At 40.1% G+C, this 22,748-nt stretch overlaps 1 protein-coding gene across 2 annotated transcripts; it reads left to right on the forward strand.

Moving 5' to 3' along the window:
* The first annotated feature begins 1,059 nt into the window (after positions 1–1,059).
* TMEM267 (transmembrane protein 267) lies at positions 1,060–21,637 on the forward strand. 2 transcript variants are annotated; one of them, XM_046671105.1, is made up of 3 exons: positions 1,060–1,302; positions 15,762–16,149; positions 19,759–21,637. In XM_046671105.1, exons 2-3 carry the CDS (start codon positions 15,835–15,837, stop codon positions 20,092–20,094), a joined length of 651 nt encoding a protein of 216 aa, XP_046527061.1. In that variant the 5' UTR covers positions 1,060–1,302; positions 15,762–15,834; the 3' UTR covers positions 20,095–21,637. The 2 variants fall into 2 exon arrangements, with proteins under 2 accessions (XP_046527061.1, XP_046527062.1); XM_046671106.1 differs by lacking the exon at positions 1,060–1,302 and adding an exon at positions 8,405–8,449.
* The last annotated feature ends 1,111 nt before the right edge of the window (positions 21,638–22,748 follow it).

Raw genomic sequence — 22,748 nt, forward strand, 5'->3', positions numbered from 1 at the left:
GCCACCTTCAGGGCTCAGCACAAGTATCACTTCTTCAGAGGGGCCTCCCTGACCGCCCTATGTAAGTTGGCCTCTCAGTTATCCTCTATTACGTCACCCAATTTATTTCCTTTACAGCACCTATAACAATCATCCAACTTGTTTGGCTCTTGTTTGGTCTATATCCTCTACTACAACTTGAGCTCCATAAAGTCATTCTGTAACCTTGTTACCAAGCATAACACCTGGCACACTGAGAGCACTCAGCGTGTGTTGTATAAATGAACCAGTGCCTCGAGGCAGTAGATTGACCACGGAGAAAAGAACCCTAACAATTTTGTTGTTTTGGTTGCAAGAAGCCATCTATGTCTGTCCCTCAACAGCTCTAGAAAGCCTAGAGTATAAGACATGTACATGCTGCCGTAAGGGTAATGCCAAATTGTTACTGCACTCAGACAGAAACCTGTCCTTAACATGACTAAAAGCACCCAATATTGTGGTTAATCTATTTGGTCATATTTTTAAGTAGCTTTTAAAATGTTAAAATGTGTGTAATTTTCCCCTTCAGTTGAGTCATTTCTATTAGCTAAGAACCAGGAGTGTGACAAGCAATGAAAAGTTCTATCAGTGAGAAACTGAGCCACACTTTAAGGTTCTGTGTGAGACCTAGGAATTTGCTTGAGACTGAAGATTCCAATATTCTACTATATAATTCTGCTTCAACTATGTAATTCATATAATTCCACTGCTGCTCTTGCTTTCCATCTGACACTTGTTTTGAGAAATCGTAGGTAGGAAGGAGAAAGAAATGTCCCTCTTTGAGCCTGTTCTTTGGGGCTAGTGCTTCGTAAAGCCAAATGTCAAGCTAGACATCTCCACGCTGAGAGCACCCACCACTCCAAGGCAGGGGGCCGGGATGGGACCTGACCATAGTCCCAGTAAACAAGCTGCATCTTGTGAGTCCAGTTAATTAGGGTCAAGCTACCCTTTATGCAATTGCTTTTTCGACTCCTGAGCGTTTAGTATCATGATTAAGTGTTCCAGCCATGTCACCGCTATCCACAAGAAAGGAGCCCACAACGTCGGCCTGCGTAGTGGCAAAGAACGATTAGTAAAAAATCCCCAAGGGGGCGGTGAAGCGCTACGGCGGAGCGTCTGGTCCACGAGGTCGCGCGGTCCCTCGGTCTTGTGGAAAGCTCTCTCCGACGCCCACCTTGAAGGATCCATTAAAGGCAGTCGGAAATATCTACACCTTCGGGACCCACGCCGGCTCGCGGCTCCCAGCTCAACCGTCTGGGAAGAAGGCCTGCGCATCCGACACTGGTGAGGACACTTCCGCGTCCCCAGCTTCCCGGCCGCCACTTGGGTGCACTGTGGGTATGTCGGCGGCTACCTCTGTGGCACGGCGCCGGCGAAGCCGAGAACGAATCCTCTGGTTTGACACAAGGGAACCAACAAGGCACTTGTCACTTCTCACCCCGTCGTCCCAAAGTCTCCCCTTTTAGGGCAGGCCGGGAGAGAACTCGTAGTACCCCGTGGCTCGACCAAGGAGCACAGAACTACCGGTTTCCTTCGGCTCAGAATGGGGCCAGTATCCCGGCTTCCTCGCGGCCGGCTTTGTGGGCTGGAGCCCTTCTGGCCGGCGGGCTGCATCTCTATGGTGCCGACCGAGAGTAGGAGGAGAGGGGCGGGGCTATCGTTCGCTGGGCTACCGTTGGCGGGGCCCGTTTCACCCGCGAAAGCCAAGGGTGGGTGCGGCTGAGCTGCTGCGAGGTCTGGGCGGGAGTGGCCGGGAGTGGGTGGGACGGACGCCGCAAAACTGGCTCCTGAAGTGGGAGGTCGGAGGCGGAGACCGCTTGAGCCCGAAGTCTGGAAGATCCAGCCTCCAGATGTAGAGGGCTTGCGGGGCTGGCAGGCGCGTGGACCCCAGAGCAAGTGAGGCGTGCGACGCCCCGGCGCCGACCCCCGCTGGGTCGCGCCTTCTGGATCCCGTAGGCGCCCCGCCCTCGCCTAGGCTCCGCCACCCGGCGTTTCCCTGGCCTGGGCTGGAGTGCTGGGGGCCTTGGGGGGAGCCCGTTGCCGTCCTTACTAGTCTTGAGAGCCCGTCTGCCCCGCGGGTTCTGGAGGCGTGAACACTCTAAGTGTGACGTGGCCCTTTCCCTGCGTAGGAAATGTTTGGTTCCTATGGCGCCAGGGCTTCCTGCCCTATTTTCTTAACCGATATTTTAATAATCATTGCATCATACCGACCTTAAGAAAGAATGACTTTGGGAATTTGCTGAGACTTGAAACATGTTGAAATCCAGCATTGTATGTTTTATTCGTAATGGTCATAGGAACTAAAGGTTTTATATGCAGGCTGTAACAGGTTTCCGTGAGAGTGAACCGCATTTGTGTTTCCTTCCTTTGCAAATTAGTTGTACTAGATTTGGCATCTACTTTAGGTATTATAACATTAAAAGATGTGTATACATATATATTAACTTTCGCGGCAACTGCAGTTCAGTGAAGAGGACTTGTAAAGCATGCTAAAGGCAGTTATCGGATTTGCTTTTACTTCAGGTTTTTGTAAATATTTGCGGAGCGGGGGTATTGGGAAGGGCTGAAGCAGAAGATGACGTTGAATTTTTTAGCTCTTGTTTTGGCAGAAATAATTCTAAGAGATTATTAACAGACAATGCACAATAGTGTATAAGTAAAGTAACTGGCTAATTATATGTTTGTGGAGTTAAGGAAAGGGAAGATGACTACTATGTTTACTTTGAAAGCACCATAGTTGATGGCATTTTACTATAATGGGGATCGGGAGGTGGCAGAGTTTGGCCGTTGTAGAAAGTGGCTCCTGCAAGTCAGAGAGAAATTTATGATCTGGGTAACTTACGGGAGAGAAGTCATCCCAAATAATATCTTTAGTTATAGGCTGAGGATTGCTTACCCCTTGTATTAGGATAATGAAATATTTACTAAACACCTTGAGCACATTAGATTTTAGGCATGATAGGGTTAAAAGATTATAATTACTACTCTTAAGAAACCTGGCCAACAAAAGTGAATATGTAAAATAAATATAAAGCTATTTTACAGTTTAGGAGGTTCTGGAGTCCGTTCTATTTGTAGTGGGAGGAGCAGAAGGTGGAAAAAGACAGCGGTAAGGGGAAAAGAATGGGCACACTTAGGTGTTCTACTCAGAGACAATAAATAAGAGGAAGTACACTTCTTAAATTTCTTTCTCATGTTCAGAATTTGATCCAGAGATGTGAAATATCTGCACCAATGATAGGAGTGGAATAGACGTCTGAATTGTGTGTTTCTGGGACCATAAATATACCTTTCTAAAAAACAGAAACATACTGTTTTAGTTATCTGTTGCTGCATAACAAATTACTCCAAAACTTAGAGGCTGGAGACAGTGAACAGTTATTATCTCACTGAGTCTGTGAGCCAGGACTTCGGAAAAGGCTTAACTGAGTGATTCTGGCCCAGAGTCTCATGATGTTACAGTCTTGATATTGGCAGGGCTGCAGGCATCTCAAGGCTTCACTGGGCTGAAGGATCTACTTCCAGGTTCACTCATGTGAGATTTTTGTTCCTCTCTCCTCAAGTAGACTGAGTTTTTTGGGTTTTTTTGTTTTTTGAGGAAGTTTAGCCTTAAGCTAACATCTGCTGCCAATCCTCCCCTTTTTGCTGAGGAAGACTGGCCGTGAGCTAACATCCATTCCCATCTCCCTCTACTTTGTATGTAGGACACCTGCCACAGCATGCTTGACAAGTGGTGCGGACGGAGGTCCACACCCGGATCCGAACCGGCAAACCTGGGCCGCCAAAGCGGAATGTGTGAACTTAACCACTGCACCACCCGGCCAGCCCCAAGCAGGCTGTTTTATACTTTCCATTTATAAAATGCGTTTTGCACTGCCTCATTATTTTCATGTTCTGATCGTAAGCCACAATACAGTTATTTTGTAAACAATACTTTTTTTTCACATACTTTGAATTTGGGTCATCATTTAAATACTTGATCTTTTGATGTTTCACTTTGCTTTATTAGTCACCTGATCTTTTTAGAACCTAAACTCATGTAAAATATAAGGTTAGAAACATTTAAATATGTTTTGTGATTATAAAAATTGTTTCATGAGTAAAAGAAGATGGATGTAATGCAATGGCTTTATAGAAATATCATGCAATTTGCAATTAAGTGGATGGATGATGACATTTTATTTTTGTCTGCTTTCTGGGATAAAATATGAAAATATAATTTCAATTAAATGCAAATAGAAGCATATTTTGAGTGGCAGCAGAGTTTTTCTGTTAGGGTTCTGTGTAGTCTGTGCCCAGCCTACATTCTCCTCACGCTTATCCACCCGAATGGCCTTCTTTCTCCTTTGGGCTAACTGACAGGCCTCAGTTTACCGAAGGAGGGGAATATTGCTGCTGCTGCTGCAGCCACCGCCGCCCCACTTCTCTAGCTTGGTCATTAATTCAAGCTTTCTGTGTCCCGGTTCCTATCCAGCTAAGTGGATAATGGCGTTTGTCTTTGGTTCAAAGGGATACTTTATAAAGTTTATATTACTAAACCTTTAAAGACTGACTTCTTTATTCATTCAAATGTCTATTTTGTAAAGTAGAGACAAATGATTCATAATTTGTGGGACTATAAATCCTGAGGTTTATAGAAAGGATTTATGACTTTGGAGGTATCTTTTTAGTGTTCTTATTCAGTAATTGTATTTTTTGAAGCATTCATTTTACTATGCACTGCTTCTGTTGACCTTTTATTTGGGCAGTCAAGTATTTCATCTTAATCTCTTTCTTGTCTTCAGATTGCTCCTTTAACATGAAAGCCTGCTGTTGTTATTGACAATAAAGTATATTTTCCTAACTTTTTAACATTTTTATTGGAGTATAATTGATATGTAATAAACTGTATGTATTTAAAATGTACAATTTGATATGTTTTGATGTATATATGAAACTATGAACCATGAAATTATTACCACAATCAAGATAATGAACAGCTCTGTCCCCCTAAAGTTTCCCGATGCTCCTTTTTAATCCTTTCTGCCTCTCCTATTCCCAGGCAACCACTGATCTGCTTTCTGTCACTTAGATCAGTTTGCATTTTCTAGAATTTTATGTAAATGGAATCGTATATGTACTCTTTAAAAAAACATTTCTAAATGAAAATTTCAAACGTACAGAAAAGTAGAAGATAGTAGAATGAACTGCAGTGTATCCATTACCTAAATTTAACAATTATAACATTTTCCCATACTTGCTTCATTTATTTACTTTTTTTAATTAATACTTTATTTTTTATAGCAGTTTTAGGTTTACAGAAAAATTGAGCGGATAGTACGAAGTGTTTCCATATTCCCTCTCCCTCTGCACATATCTCCATATTATTAACATTTTGCATTAATGTGGTAGGTACATTTGTTACAACTAATGAGCCAATATTGATACATTATTATTGACTAAGGTCCATAGTTTACATCAGGGTTCATTCTTTGTGTTGTAGGTTCTATGGGTTTTGACTATGTACTCTTTTTTTTTGGTCCTACCTTCTTTCACTTAGTATTATTTTGAGGTTTCATCCATGTTTTTGTATGTATCACTTTTTTTTTTTCTTCTTCTTCTTTCTTTTTATTCCACCGTTTGTTTATCCAGTTGGGTTGTTTCCAGCTTAGAGCTAATGTAGATAAGGCTGCTATGAACATTCATGTACAAGTCTTTGCATGAATGTGTGCTTTCATTTTTCTTAAGCTAAATACCTAGGAGTTGAATGACTGAGTCATATGGCAGGAGTATGTTTAACTTTTTGAGAAACTGGAAAGTGGTTGCACCATTTTACATTTCCACCGGTAGCATATGAGAGTTCTGGTTGCTCCACATCTTGTCACCATTTGGGATAGTCAGTCTTTAATTTTAGCCATTCTAATAGGTATATTTGGTATCTCACTCTGGTTTTAATTTGCATTTCCCTAATAATTAATAATGCTGAGCATCTTTCACATGCTTATTGGCTATCTGTATATCATCTTTGTAAAGTACCTTTACAAATCTTGCCTATTTTTGTATTGATTTGTTCTTCTGTTATTGTTTTGAGAATTATTTATTCTGCATACAAATTTTTTATCAAATATGAGATATGCAAATATTTTCCCCTACTCTGTAGCTTGTCATTTTCTTAACATTGTCTTTCAAAGAGCAGAAGTTCTTAATTTTGATGAAGTTCAATTTATCAATTTTTTTAAACAGATTGAGCTTTTGATGTTACATCTAAGAACTCTTTGTATAACCTAAGGATACAAAAATATTCTCCTATGTTTTCTTCCAGAAGTTTTATAGTTTCATGTTTTACTTTTAGGTCTGTGATCTAATTGAGTTAATTTTTGTATATGGAGTAAGGCATGGATTGAAGTTCATTATTTCTGCATATGGATATCCATGGATATCCTTTTGTTCCAGCATCATTTGTTGAAAAGGATATCTTTTCTCCATTCGCTTGCTTTTCCATGTTTGTCAAAAATCAATTGGCAGGGGCTGGCTCAGTGGCATAGTGGTTAAGTTTGCACGCTCAGCTTCAGCGACCCTGAGTTTGCAGGTTCAGATCCCAGGCACAGACCTAGTACCGCTCATCAAGCCACACTATGGCAGCATCCCACATAAAATAGAGGAAGATTGGCACAGATGTTAGCTCAGCGGCAGTCTTCCTCAAGCAAAAAGAGGAACATTGGCAACAGATGTTAGCTCAAGGCCAGTCTTCCTCACACACACACACAAACACACAAAAAATCAATTGACCATGTATGTGTGGATCTATTTCTGATCCCACTCTCTATTCTGTTCCATTGATCTATTTGTCTATTTTTATACCAATACCACACTGTCTTCTTTACTCTATCTTTATAATAAGGCTTGAAATCAGATGGTGTAAGCCTTTCAACTACGTTCCTCTTTTTCAAAGTTATTTTCCTGTTCTAGGTCTCTTGCATTTCCCTATAAGTTTCAGAATATATATAATGAGCTATGTATAGTTTTTATTATACAACGAAAGTTGAATCATTCTCAAGAAATCATTTAGGTATTCTTTAGTCTCAGAATTAAAACAAAATAATACAAAACAAAAACTTATGGTTACACACAATATTAGCTTTAACTAGATAAATGATTTCAATATTTTTTGCCAGGTAAGCACTCAGCACAGAATTCTGATTGCCTTTTTATATCCGTTAAGGTTCTTTGGTTAGAGGCAACAGAAAGGAAAATAGGATTTATTGGAAAAATGCTGGGGTAGCTCATAGAAGTGAAGAGTGAGCTGGGCACTAGGAAGTAAGGCAGCTCTGAGAACCTTAGAGATGGGACCTGAGGACTTGGTGTCCTCATCAGTCTTTTTCCTAGGCTGTTTCATTTGGTGGAGCCTCTGGTCTGCAAGAAGAAAAGGAACTTTCCCCACCCACTCCACTTAGGAAAATTCTGGAAAAGAGTCTGGTCAGCCCAGCCTGGGTCACCTTCATCACTAGATTAATCAGTACTAATCTAATCACTACTGGAAAATAATTACTAATTACTGATTAATCACTACTGCTAATAAAGGAGATAGGGAATTCTAATTGGTTGGCTCTGGAGTTTAGGTATTATGATAAGCACTTTTCTCAAAGGAAGGGGATGCTGTTACCAGAAGTAAGGAAAGTAGTTGCTGAGTTCATGACACAATGGATGCCCGCTACCACGCAGTACACATTGCTAAGAGAACTAGTCGATGACCTGAAAGTAATAGATTACAGTCGATGGGCTTTCTTAAAATTCTCTTGATACATATTACCATATAAACCGTTGCTCCTACAAAGGTAATTTATTCTCTTTAGGTCCCATGGCATATTATATATAACAGGTAAGAAATACCAGTTTTTATACTTAAAAGTTGCTAAGAGAGTAGATCTTAAATGTTCTCACCAAAAAAAGGTAACTATATGAAGTGATGGGTGTGTTAACTAACCTTATTGTGGTGATCATTTCACCATATATACATATATCAAACCATCATGTTGTATACCTTAATCTTACACAGTATTATGTATTAATTATAGCTCAGTAAAGCTGGGAAAAATAAAATGAAATTACTGACAACTGTTTAAAAAAATAGCAATTTTTAGACTTAGGACCAAGATGGCAGCATGAGTAGTCTTCTTTGTCTCTCCCCCTTCGAATCTACAACTAATTGGACATTCATCGCTTAACAAAGGATATCCATATAGCATCTCAGGACGCCTGAGAGACCCGTGCTGCTATACATCGGAAGGCGGACGGACTTCGCCCCGGGAGGAGGTGGAGATAGGTGAAAACTCTCCAACCCCTAAACAGCCTGGTACCTGCAAGCGGCTTTCTTCCAGCAGATGCCCCCAGAACATCGCCACACACCAAGGGCAGGAGGGTGTGCACACCAGAGGAGCGACGGTGGAAACAGGTGACCACAGCCCTACCTAAGCCCCCCGCGGTTACACCTAAGCCCAGGGGGAAACTCCAGAGTTCCACACCGGAGGCGGCAGGGAAAACCTCTACTGGCCATTAGTGGAGAGGCCCCGCCCAGCATCCAGAACGCTGGGAGGCTCCCGGAGAGAATCCCGAAGTGGGCAGCAGCCCGCCAGCTGCCACCGCCGGTCTCACAGACTGTGGCTGTCACCCGGTCGGGGCACGGGGCTACCGGAGATCTCCTGGGAGAGGACTGGGGCTGGGTGGAGTTCCAGCGGCCGGCTCCGCAGCCCAGGGGAAAACCCCAGGCTTCCGTCCTGGCAGCAGGCAAAGCCTCTACCCGCCATTCGCGGAGAGGCTCCGCCCAGCATCCACAACGCCGGGAGGCTCCCAGAGAGATTCCCAAACGGGGCGGCAGCCCACCAGCTGCCACTGTCAGTCCCACAGACTGCAGCTGTCACCCGATCGGGGCACGGGACTACCGGAGATCTCCTGGGAGAGGACTGGGGCTGGGTTGAGTTCCAGCAGCCAGCTCCATGGCCCAGGGGGGATCTCCAGGATCCCGTTTTGGCAGCAGGCAAAGCCTCTACTTGCCATTAGCTGAGAGGCCCCGCCCAGCATCCAGAACACCGGGAGGCTCCTGAAGAGAATCCCGAACGGGGCAGCAGCCCGCCAGCTGCCGCTGCTGATCTCATGGATTGCAGCTGTCACCCAGTCAGGGCACGGGGCTACCGGAGATCTCTTGGGAGAGGACTGGGGCTGGGTGGAGTTCCAGTGGCTGGCTCCGTGGCCCATGGGGAAACTCTGGGGTCCCGATCTGGCAGCAGGGAAAGCCTCTACAGGCCATTAGTAGAGAGGGCTCCGCCCAGCGTTCAGAACGCCGGGAGGGTCCTGAAGAGGAGAATCCCAGGCAGGGCAGCAGCCAGCCAGCCACCACTGAACTCATGGTTTCCGGCTGTCCCCCAGACAGGGCAAGGGGCTCCCCGAGATCCTGGGGGAGAGGACGGGGGCTGGGTGGAGTTCCAGCGGCCCAGCTCCGTGGCCCAGGGGGAAACTCTACAGTCTCACAGCAGCCTCAGCGAAAGCCTCTGCACAGCACTAATAGAGAGCCCCCACCCAGCAACCACAAGGCTGGAAGACCCTGGGACAAAAGTAGCATAGCTAGGTGAGCTAACCACAGATGTAGAAGATGCCCATACCTCCTCTGTGACCTATAGTGGACAAGTGAGATTTTGTGGGCGCCAACAGTGACAGAGCTGCAAATATAGGTGATCCTGCCCTGGCTGCTGGGAAAGCCCATAATACCACTGCAGACCCCAAGGAGGGAGCACGTCTAGGTGGTCTGCAACAGTAGGCACCAGCAGCCTGAAACCCCCTTGTGACTGCCCCCACAGCTGAAGAGGGACCCCACAGGACCACTGTGACTACGAGGAGGGGCCCAGGCCCAGTTAGCAACAGCTGATAGGGTTCCTTGTCGGTGCAGTATAAACAGCTGTTCCCCCACCACATCAGTAGAAACAAGTGGAAGCAGTAACTAAACTCTATCTCTATGCAGAGGCACAAATCTACACCATCAAGCAATATGAAAAAATCTATTAAATCTCCAGAACAATATCCAGAAAACAATCCCAAAGACAATGAAATATATAACCTAAATGACGATGACTTCAAAACAGCCATCATTAAAAAACTCAATGAGTTGGGGCTGGCCCCATGGCCGAGTGGTTAAGTTTGTGTGCTCCGCTGCAGGCGGCCCAGTGTTTCGTTGGTTCGAATCCTGGGCACGGACATGGCACTGCTCATCAAACCACGCTGAGGCAGCGTCCCACATGCCACAACTAGAAGGACCCACAACGAAGAATATACAACTATGTACTGGGGGGCTTTGGGGAGAAGAAGGAAAAAAATAAAATCTTTGGAAAAAAAAAAACTCAATGAGTTAAAAGAGAATTCAGATAGACAACTCAACGAGTTCAGGAGCTATGTCACAAAAGAGTTTGATACTATAAAGAAGAACCAAACAGAAATACTGGAAATGAAGAACACAATAGAGGAGATTAAGAAAAATCTAGACACACTGAATAGTAGGGCCGATAATATGGAGGACAGAATTAGCAATTTGGAAGATAGGAATATAGAAATGCTGCAGGCAGAGGAGGAGAGACAACTAAGACTAAAAAGAAATGAAGAAACTCTCCAAGAATTATCTGACTCAATTAGGAGATGCAACATAAGGATTATAGGTATACCAGAGGGAGAAGAGAAGAAGGGGGCAGAAAGCCTGTTCAAAGAAATAATGGCTGAGAACTTCCCAAACCTGGGGAGAGAGATGGAACTTCATCTGACAGAAGCCAACAGATCTCCAAACTTTATCACTGCAAGAAGACCAACCCCAAGGCATATAGTAGTGAAGCTAGCAAAAGTCAACGACAAGGAGAAAATACTAAGGGCAGCCAGGCAGAAGAAAATAAGCTACAAAGGAACCCCCATAAGGCTATCAGCAGATTTCTCAGCAGAAACTTTACAGGCTAGAAGAGAGTGGAATGAGATATTAAAAACTCTGAAGGACAAAAACCTGCAGCCAAGAATACTCTACCCAGCAAAAATATCCTTCAAATACGATGGAGAAATAAAAACTTTCCCAGATAAACAAAAATTAAGGGAGTTCATTGCCACAAAACCTCCTCTTCAAGAAATGCTCAGGAAAACCCTCATAACTGAAAAATCAAAAAAAGGAAAGGGGCTACAAAACCAAGAGAAAAGGAGATAAGTAGAAGGACAATAATAGAAAGTAGCAGCTCTCCATCAGAACAGGTTAGCAAAAGTTAAATAAAACATTAAAGATAAAAGGAAGGGAAACACCAAGAATAAATATAACCCTGTCATTTTAACCACAAACTCACAACACAAGAAAGAAGGGAAAAAAAAAAATCTGACAATAACAACCTAGAAGGGGAAGAGAAAAGGGATAGAAGGTTTTAATTTAAGGAAATAAGAGGCTATCAGAAAATGGAGTATCTCATCTATGAGATGTTCTATACTAACCATATGGTAACCACTAAACAAATAACAAGAATAAAGACACAAATTACAAATAAGAAGACACCCAATACAGAAATTTACATACCTGAATTAGTAATCCAAAAACCATGCGATAAGAAACAAAGGAAATGCAAGAGAACCGGAAAACATGAGATAAAATGGCAGCAGTAGGCCCCTACATTTCAATAATCACTCTAAATGTAAATGGATTGAACTCTCCAATCAAAAGACACAGAGTGGCAGGATGGATAAAAGAACAAGAACCAACAATATGCTGCCTCCAGGAAACACACCTCAGCCCCAAAGACAAACACAGACTCAGAGTGAAGGGATGGAGAACAATACTCCAAGCTAATAATGAACAAAAGAAAGCAGGTGTCGCTATACTAATATCAGACAAAGTAGACCAAAACAAAACAGATAAAGAAAGACAAAGAGGGACAATACATAATGATAAAAGGGACACTCCACCAAGATGATATAACACTTATAAATATATACGCACCCAACACAGGAGCACCAAAATTTGTAAAGCAACTCTTAACAGAACTAAAAGGAGACATCAACAACCATACAATAATAGTAGGGGACCTTAACACCCCATTAACACCAATGGATAGATCATCCAGACAGAAAGTCAACAGGGAAATTATAGAATTAAATGAAAAATTAGACCAGTTGGACTTAATAGATATATAGAGAACACTTCATCCAAAAACAGCAGGTTACACATTCTTCTCAAGTGCACTTGGAACATTCTCAAGGATAGACCATATTCTGGGAAACAAAGCAAGCATCAATAAATACAAGAGAGTTGAAATAATATCAAGCATCTTTTCTGATCATAATGCTATGAAACTAGAAATCAACTACAAGAATAAAGCAGGGAAAGGTGCAAAAATGTGGAGACTAAACAACATGCTACTGAACAAACAATGGATTATTGAAGAAATCAAATATTATCTGGAGACAAATGAAAATGAAAACACACCATACCAACTCATTTGGGACGCAGCAAAAGCAGTCCTAAGGGGGAAACTCATTGCAATACAGGCTCACCTCACTAAACAAGAAAAATCTCACATAAGCAACCTCAAACAACACCTAACAGAATTAGAAAAAGAAGAACAAACAAAGCCCAAAGTCAGTAGAAGGAGAGAAATAATAAAAATTAGAGCAGAAATAAACAATATTGAAACAAAAAAGACAGTAGAAAGGATCAACGCAACAAAGAGTTGGTTCTTCAAAAAAATTAACAAAATCGACAAACCCTTAGCCAGACTCACTAAGAAAAGAAGAGAGAAATCTCAAATAAATAAAATTAGGAATGAGAGAGGAGAAATCACAACAGATACCAAAGAAATACAAGGGATCATAAGAGAATACTATGAAAAACTATATGCCAACAAATTGAACAACCTAGAAGAAATGGACAAATTCCTAGACTCTTACAACCTCCCCAAACTGAATCAGGAAGAAATAGAGAATCTGAATAGACCAATCACAAGTAAAGAAATAGAAACAGTAATCAAAAACCTCCCCAAAAATAAGAGTCCAGGACCAGACAGCTTCTCTAGAGAATTCTACCAAACATTCAAAGAAGATTTAATACCTATCCTTCTCAAACTATTCCAGAAAATTGAGGAAGATGGAGCACTCCCTAACACATTCTATGAAGCCAACATCACTCTGATCCCCAAACCTGACAAGGACAACACAAAGAAGGAAAACTACAGGCCGATATCACTGATGAACATAGATGCAAAAATCCTCAACAAAATTCTGGCAAACTGAATACAGCAATACCTCAAAAAGATTATACACCATGATCAAGTGGGATTTATACCAGGGACACAGGGATGGTTCAACATCCGCAAGTCAATCAACGTGATACACTACATTAACAAAATGAGAAACAAAAACCACATGATCATCTCAATAGATGCAGAGAAAGCATTCAACAAGATCCAACATCCATTTATGATAAAAACCCTCAATAAAATGGGTACAGAAGGAAAGTACTTCAACATAATAAAAGCCATATATGACAAACCCACAGCCAACATCATACTCAACGGACAAAAACTGAAACCCATCCCTCTCAGAACAGGAACAAGACAAGGGTGCCCACTTTCACCACTCCTATTCAACATAGTACTGGAGGTGTTGGCCAGAGCAATTTGGCAGGAAAAAGAAATAAAAGGAATCCAAATAGGCAATGAAGAAGTAAAACTCTTGCTGTTTGCAGATGACATGATCTTATATATAGAAAACCCCAAAGAATCCATAGGAAAACTATTAGAAACAATCAACAGCTACAGCAAAGTTTCAGGGTATAAAATCAACATACATAAATCAGTAGCATTTCTATACACTAACAATAAACTAACAGAAAAAGAACTCAAGAACTCAATCCCATTCACAATCACAATGAAAAGAATAAAATACCTTGGGATAAATTTAACCAAGGAAGTGAAAGATTTATACAATGAAAACTACAAGACTTTCTTGAAAGAAATTGATGACGACATAAAGAGATGGAAAGACATTCCATGCACATGGATTGGAAGAATAAACATAGTTAAAATGTCCATACTACCTAAAGCAATCTACAGATTCAACGCTATCCCAATCAGAATCCCAATGACATTCTTTACAGAAATTGAACAAAGAATCCTAAAATTCATATGGGGCAACAAAAGACCGCGAATTGCTAAAGCAATCCTGAGTAAGAAAAACAAAGCCAGAGGCATCACAATCCCTGATTTCAAAACATACTACAAAGCTACAGTGATCAAAACAGCATGGTACTGGTACAAAAACAGGTGCACAGATCAATGGAACAGAATCGAGAGCCCAGAAATAAAACCACACATCTATGGACAGCTAATCTTTGACAAAGGAGCTGAGGGCCTACAATGGAGGAAAGAAAGTCTATTTAACAAATGGTGCCGGGAAAACTGGACAGCCACATGTAAAAGATTGAAAATTGACCATTATTTTTCACCATTCATAAAAATAAACTCAAAATGGATCAAAGACCTAAAGATTAGGCCTGAAACAATAAGTCTTCTAGAAGAGAATATAGGCAGTACACTCTTAACATCAGTTTCAAAAGAATCTTTTTGGACACCATAACTCCTCAGATGAAGGAAACAAGAAGAAGAATAAACAAATGGGACTTCATCAGACTAAAGAGCTTCTTCAAGGCAAGGGAAAACCGGATTGAAACAAAAAACAGCCCGCTAATTGGGAAAAAATATTTACAAGCTACTTATCCAACAAAGGGTTAATCTCCATAATATATAAAGAACTCACACAGCTCAACAAAAAAAAACAAACAACCCGATCAAAAAATGGGCAGAGGACATGAACAGACATTTCTCCAAAGAAGATATAAGGATGGCCAATAGACACATTAAAAGATGCTCTTCATCACTAATCATGAGGGAAATGCAAATCAAAACTACACTAAGATATCACCTTACACCCATTAGACTGGCAAAAACATCCAAAATCAAGAGTGACAAATGTTGGAGAGGTTGTGGAGAAAAAGGAACCCTCATACACTGTTGGTGGGAATGCAAACTGGTGCAGCCACTATGGAAAACAGTATGGAGATTTCTCAAAAAGTTAAAAATAGAAATACCTTATGACCCAGCCATCCCACTACTGGGTATCTATCCTAAGAACCTGAAATCAGCAATTCCAAGAGTCCCATGCACCCCTATGTTCATCGCAGCATTATTTACAATAGCCAAGACGTGGAACCAACCTAAGTGCCCAGCAACTGATGATTGGATAAAGAAAATATGGTATATATACACAATGGAATACTACTCAGCCATAAAAAAGGATAAAATCGTCCCATTCTCATCAACATGGATGGACATTGAGGGTATTATGTTAAGTGAAATAAGCCAGACAGAGAAAGACGAACTCTATATGACTCCACTCATAGGTGGAAGTTAACATATAGACAAGGAGAACTGATCGGTGGTTACCAGGGAAAGGGGGGTAGGGGGGTGGGGGGGTGGGGGGAGGGTACAAAGGGTGATGTGGTGTACCCACAACATGACTAACAATAATGTACAACTGAAATCTCACGAGGTTGTAATCTATCGTAATCTTAATTTAAAAAGTCAAAAAAATAGCAATTTTTACCACTTGGTTTTATATTTGTGAAATTATTGCTGATATTCTGTTCAAATGTTATATGGCAACCCATAATCTTCATTAATGTTTTTCTCTGCTTTCTATTTTAGGGTAACTGGAAATGTAAACAAGAATAAGTTGTTTGTTTCCTGATGGCTTTTGGTAGATACTGACACATTGTTTATGATGGCATCCGAGACTGAGAAGACCCATACTTTACTCCAGTCTTGTAGCACTGAATCTCTTATTTCCAGCCTTGGTCTGGGAATATTTTGTCTAGTAGCTGACAGACTTCTTCAGTTTTCTATAATTCAGCAAAATGACTGGGTTCGTGCCCTCTCAGATAATGCGGTACATTGTGTGATTGGCATGTGGTCGTGGGCAATAGTCATTGGAGTCAAGAAGAAGACTGACTTTGGAGAAATCGTTTTAGCTGGATTTTTAGCATCTGTTATTGATGTCGACCACTTTCTTCTAGCTGGATCCCTATCTTTACAGGTGAGAAGCATATATGTTAAATTTTTACAGTCTTTCCCTTCATTTCTTTGGCACCATTTTATTGATCTTCACAGTGTCATTTTAGTTAGAGCTAGAGATTTGCCTTATTTTAAAATAAGAAAGCTCATTCATCCAACTTTTTCGAGCGGTTGGTATCTCCCTGAAGATACATACAGATATGTTGCTAATCAAGTTATTTGGCATCACAAAGTGCATGGATGTGCACATGAGGACTCACTGATTGCATCTGAGGCATTACGTGCTGGCTTTACAAAGGATGTATTTAACCAAGTCTTGAAGGAAGGATTAGCCAACTGGTTTAGAGTAATAGGGGGTCATTCTCGAGGCTGTCCTAGTTTTTATATCAGTGTTCTTTCTTCAGGACTACACTTAAAGTTTCCCCTTATTCATATGTTTAACAGTTAATATGGAGCTCCCAAGCGCTCTGTAACAGTTGAGTCGTTTTAAGATTATTTCCATTCCTGGGGAATGATTTTAAAGGGTTCAGTCCCTGAGTCCCTCTTGGGAGCAAAGGTGCGCATTTCAGTGGGCTGATGAGGACACAGTCCTTGATGGAGAAATTGAAGAATTTCATTAAGGCTTCAGGGGTTAGCTATACATTAACCTATTAGCCTTGCAAATGAACTATACTGAAAGTGGCAGTTAAGATCATATTTTCTAAGTGTAGTCAACAGATTTGCCTATTTTTTATGTGTTTATGATCTGTAAACATTTCAGGAAAGAAATACAAACTCATAGAGCAAGGACTTTATCTGCGTGGTTCACCACCGGCCTAGAGCAGTGCCTGGCTCACCTCGTAGGTGTTCAGTCAATATTTGTTGAAAAAGATGAGAAATGATCATTTCTTCTTCCTGTTGTGTGTCAAGTACTGTAACAGGTATTTCTCAGAGGTTGTCTCACTTAATTAGAAACTTATCAGTCAGGAATCAGTAATTTCTGATTAAAGACAAATTTTAGCTTTATTGCTGTAAGTGGAGACAGCACAACATTGCTGTTTAAGATTGGAATCAGAAAACCTGAGTTTGAATCCTAGTTGTGAGGTGTTAGAAGAGCACTTTTCTGCTTTCAGTCAGTTTTCTCATTTATAAAATGTGGATCATAGCGTAACTTACCTCATAGGGTTGTTGTGAGGAGTAAATGAGCATGTTATGTGACATACCCTGGCAAATAGTTAATAATAAGTGTTAGTAAAGATTGGGCTAACCTGTGAAGTATTATGAAAAGTGTGGTTCAAAAATGCATTCATCTAGAGTTTAACTATCCTGTTGTAGTTTTTAAAAACATAGAGGCTGTCTACTGTATTTATTCTTTGATTCATTTAGAAGCAGTAGTGTTAAGAATATGAGCCACTGGGCGCTGGCCCAGTAGTGTAGTGGTTAGGTTTGTGCACTCCACTTCAGCGGCCTGGCGTTCACCAGTTTGGATCCTGGGCGTGGACCCGCACACTGTGCATCAAGTCGTGCTGTGGGAGCATCCCACATAGAAGAACTAGAAGGACTTACAACTAGGATACACAACTATGTACTGGGGCTTTGGGGAAAAAAAAAAAAAGAGGAAGATTGGCAACAGATGTTAGCTCAGGGCCAATCTTCCCCACAAAAAAAAAAAAAGAAAGAATATGAGCCACAGAGTCAGACAGAGCCAGTATCAAATCCAAGCTCTGCCACTTAATCACTGCAAGACATGGGGAGAGTTACTTAGTCTGCTTAAGTCTCGGTTTCCTCCTCTGTAAAATAATCCCCACCTCAAGACTGTTATAAGGATTGAATGAGGTAGTGCACGTAAAGTATAGTGTAGTGCTGGCATTGATCCTTACTTTTGAATGAAATCCTAAACTTTTTTCACTTTCATTATAAGATTGTATGTGATCATCAGTATCAGTAATACATATCAAAACTGAGTATTCATGATACTTATTTTTAAGTATCTATTTTGACTTCTATTTTTTAAGTGATTTATTTTTACTTCAATAATTTTGATACTGTCCTTTTCTTCTTTCATTATTCGTTATTTTTCTATGAGTGAAAAATCTGCATTGATATTTTAGAAATTAGCCCGAGCAACAGCAAGTTTTTTCTTCTTCTTTAGCATCTATTAATATAAATAGACTTCACATGTAAGTGTGAAGAGTCAGTGGCCCTCCAGATGTAGCCAGAGCATAACTGCTAATCATCTCAACATCAAGCTAGTGCTTTCTTCCAAGTGTGGATGACCGTAGGCCCCCTCATCCCACTCTGCTATCAGGAGCATGATATATTGTGGGTATAGAACTTAAAAACAAAAGTGGGGACAGAAATGGAACAGTACAACAGAAATGTTATGTGCGCTGAGAAAGTAGAAATGAAACAACTAAAAATGTGGAGGAGAAGGGAGAGGGAAGAGGAATGTAGAATAAACCCTTTGCTCGACGTGCAGTCAATAGGTGGGAGTTAAAGAACACTGGTTCAAGGAGTGGATTTACAAGGTTCCCAGTTTCAAGGTGGTCGATTTGACAGTGTGGCAAGGTACAGTGTCTCTGATGGATGAATTTTTTTTTTTATGTGGTAGGAAGGTGATGTCCTCTACATTTTTTCTTTACTGCTTCTTTTCCCCTTTACCACCTCATCTCTGAAGGGTACCTCTCCCTTCCTTTTCACCATCTTCTCCCGCAGAACCAATGGCTTCTAAAGCTTTGTATTATTCCCACTTAAAGTCCTTTCTCTGTGGTCAGTGCTCTGATCGACCATGACCCTTGCCAGTGTTTTCACATTAGGTTGGACTCTCTTCCCAGTGGTAACTGTAGGTCGATCTTAGGTTTCCCCTCCTCTCTCTTCAATGCAATTTTTCCTGGCTTGTGGTGGGTTCGTGAGAGAGCTCACTGATTTAGTGTTGATTTCATCACTCGAGTATCTGAAGTTTGAGCATTCTCTGAATTCTGTCTGTACTGAATGGGGTTTGGTAATAGTTTTATTTGTCCTTGTTCTGTAAATGTTTTGCAGGCCATGTGGGGAAATTTGGATTTAGGCAATCTATCCTCAGCTTTCTTTTTATTGGGAATTATCTAGTTGCAAATTAGCCTTTAAAAAATGAGAGAATAAAAGCTTACTCATGGATCATTCAGGGGTTAAGCCTGAAATTTTCATTCGTTCAGATATTGATTACGTTTTTTTGCAGTGATTTAGAAATTTTATTGAAGTTTATTTAATTCAGCTTTAGAATACTTATTTAAGGTAATATAATCTTTCTAAATGTTGTAAATAAATTCTGAAAGTATTCAAGGCTAATATAAAGTGGTTATAACAAAAACATTCCCCTTTTGTGCCTTTATTAATTGAAGAATATTTTATTCTGTTGTGAGATTTTTCTCAATCTTCTTAGAGTCCCCAGATAATTCTTTGAAACTCCAAATTTACCCAAATCATACATTTAGGATATAGATTATGTTTGTATTGTGACTTTTCTAAGCAAATAATAGGAAACAAAAAAATTAATCACCATGTTCTTGAGATCCTGATATTATTTTTAATGCAAAGGATGTTGTGCTCACACTTTTATCTTCTTTGCCTTATACAGAATGGATTTAATGCATTCTACTCCTTTCCCCCTCAGGCTGCTCTGACTCTTCCAAGAAGACCTTTCCTTCACTGTTCTACTGTGATACCCGTTGTGGTTCTGACCCTGAAGTTTACTGTGCACTTTTTCAAGCTCAAAGACTTGTGGTGCTTTCTTCCCTGGATGTTATTTATATCCTGGACCTCACACCATATCCGAGATGGAATTCGTCACGGCTTGTGGATATGCCCATTTGGAAAAACTTCTCCTTTGCCATTCTGGCTTTATGTAATAATTACATCATCTTTACCTCACATCTGTTCATTCGTTATGTATTTAACAGGGACCAGACGAGCGATGTCTTCAAAACACGGAATTCATATTGATGTCTGAGGTAGCCATATGGCAGTCTTAGAGAAGCAACTGATTCAGACATCGATGAGTAAGGGTAGCCAACATTAACGTGAATTTTTAAAAACATATTAGCTCTTTATATTAATGATTATAATTCCTGAATCCTCTTGCTTAGGAGGCATGTACAATTTTTAAAAATTTTATATATTTTTTGTAATTCTATTTCTCTCTTCTATAATACTCTAGTGCAATATTAGAGTTTCATTTATTCCATGATATATTTTTAATGTTTCTTCTGTTGGTCTGGCTTTACTAACAGCTCTATTAGATTAACATCCATTAAGTTTTCTGGGAGTAAACCTTTAAGGTAGTGCATTTCCTGATGAAAAACTGCTCACATTTTAGGGGGACTAATTTGTGGAAAGTTAGCATTATATTTGGATCCACATTTTCCTGAGATACTGAAACAGTGAAATGGCCAAAATAAATGAGGTCATGAATAAGATGTATAGTGAACACGAACATTTCTTGATTTCACCTAAGTTGATCCTGACTGAAGTTTAATTTGCCAAGTGCCTTAGTGAGTTGTGGTTACTAGCAGAATCTACTTTGTTACACTTCTGAGAAATCACTATAATATTCATAAAAGACAGTAACTAACATTATGTCTGCTTATTGTTTCAGAAATCAGTTTAGGAAATAATTACTGTAATATGTTGGCTATAGTAACATCTTACTCAAGTATTATTTTTTGAGTATCTTTGCCCAAAAATTGAATGTTAGGGTTTTAACTGCTTTGAAAAACATAACTATATTTAACAAAATATTTGTTAAAAATTAACGTGAACAAAATATTGATACTTGGCTCATAAACATAGAATTTGAATTCACACAAAAAAGGACGTACCAGTAACGTCATTTCAAATGTAAATTCCTGAATGTGCGATTAAAATTGTTTTAGTTGTTATCAATTTGTTTACACACTATTGTAAAGTATTATACCAGTTAAATAATTTTTTAAAAATCTGCCTGATAAAAAACATATTTTTTCAAAATAAAGTAATTTTAGGAAATTTGCTTTTTCCTTTGTTCTTTCAGATTGATCTTCTGTTAAAAGTGATTAACCTTTATTAGAGAAGGAAAATTTAGTCACTGTGAATTTTGCATTTGCACAGGTTAATGTTACTTTGATATAAAGGTCAATGCCCCAAAGGCATCTGCTTTTTTTGGTAGGATGTGTGTTATCTGCTGTCTTCAGATTGTCTTACATATTTGATTTGTAATGCTGGTGGTTGTGTGCCCTATTCTCTGAGAAATGATGAAGCAATGGCTTATCCACAGCAGATTTTTCTTACTTATTAAGTTAAACAGAGTTCTGTAAATTGTTATAAAATTTCAAGCTCTAATTTGGTTTAGTTTCTCTTTTTGTTGTTAACCAATTGGTCTCATTCCATTTTATTTTATAATCTGCTAGATCTTATAATCTGTTAGTATCTTTCTAGAGCAATTATTGTGTAAATTTGGTTGTTTTAATAGTAAATATTATATAAGTGGGTAAATTTGATTAAGTTAGGGATTTTTAAAAAGCATATGATTTCAGAAATCTATGGAAATAAAGCATACATCTTGTGTAACTTTGAGTAAATTATAAAACACTCCTTTTTTCTTTCTCCACATTAAACAAAAGAATATCATTAGAATATAAGGCCTTATTTAAGAATGTCACATTGGCATTTTGGGGGTTGTCCTAACTTTCTTTATTAGATTGGGAATCCACTTTGACCATGACTCCTTGCTTAAACAATAACTGCAAATTTTAAGAGTGGGTTTGTCTTTGTTCCTACCTCTACCATCAAAAATGTTTCTTGTCCTCTAAATGGTCTTTGAAAGCTGTGGTTATAACCTCTAGAAATATAGCAGCCAACTTCCCATGCTACCATTTCGTTCCTGCTCCTAGTGAGAGAGTTTGTGTCAATACAACATTATGTTGAAAGTTGGATTGTATCTTGTTTGCATGTGTGTGTTTTTTCCATCCTCAAGGTGTTCCCTATTCCCTTAGTGGTTTCTCTCTCTGCTGTTTCACTGATATGACCTCCCCATCCACTGTTTTCTTGAGCCATGTTAGTTATGCTGGCTACTCAAAGAGAACTTCCACCCCTGAACTATTTTCTACTCATCCCCAAGCCTAGTTTTCTTTAGTGGTGAGCTAAGACCCCTGTTTCATATGGATTAAAACTCCCATTTTTCCTCATGTTCTTTCTTGAGTCAGCCAGCCCCACCCCACACCCCCAACACCCACCCAATTGGGCAGATGCTCCCTGGCTCCTTTTTCTTTGGAAGTTGAAACAATTACTTAGTTTTTCACCTTTTCCCAACTGAATGGAGGAGGAATAAGGGCTCTTCTGGTTCTTGCTCACCACTGTCATAGCTAAACCTTTTATCCATCATAGTTCTCAGTTTTCTTCATTTGCTATCTCATTCTATTGCTCGCTCCCAATCCTCAGCCTCACATACTACCGTCTAAGACTTCTTTGACGGTATGAGTACTTGGATCCCTTCTTCCCTTTTATCCCTTTGATTTTGTCCTCAGTCATCTGATGGGCTCCAATAGTCCCCACTTCTTGTATACCACTGACTCTCATCACCACATTACATCAGCCATCCGCCAGTACCACAGCCCTCGGTACCTCCTT

Source organism: Equus quagga, chromosome 9 (assembly GCF_021613505.1).
Source record: "Equus quagga isolate Etosha38 chromosome 9, UCLA_HA_Equagga_1.0, whole genome shotgun sequence".
Classification (NCBI taxonomy): Eukaryota; Metazoa; Chordata; class Mammalia; order Perissodactyla; family Equidae; genus Equus; species Equus quagga.

Coding starts and splice junctions, on each gene's coding strand:
- TMEM267 (XM_046671105.1), top strand. CDS start 15,835: ATGATGGCATCCGAGACTGAGAAGACCCATACTTTACTCCAGTCTTGT. Junction 16,150..19,758: donor CTGGATCCCTATCTTTACAG/GTGAGAAGCATA, acceptor TTTCCCCCTCAG/GCTGCTCTGACTCTTCCAAG.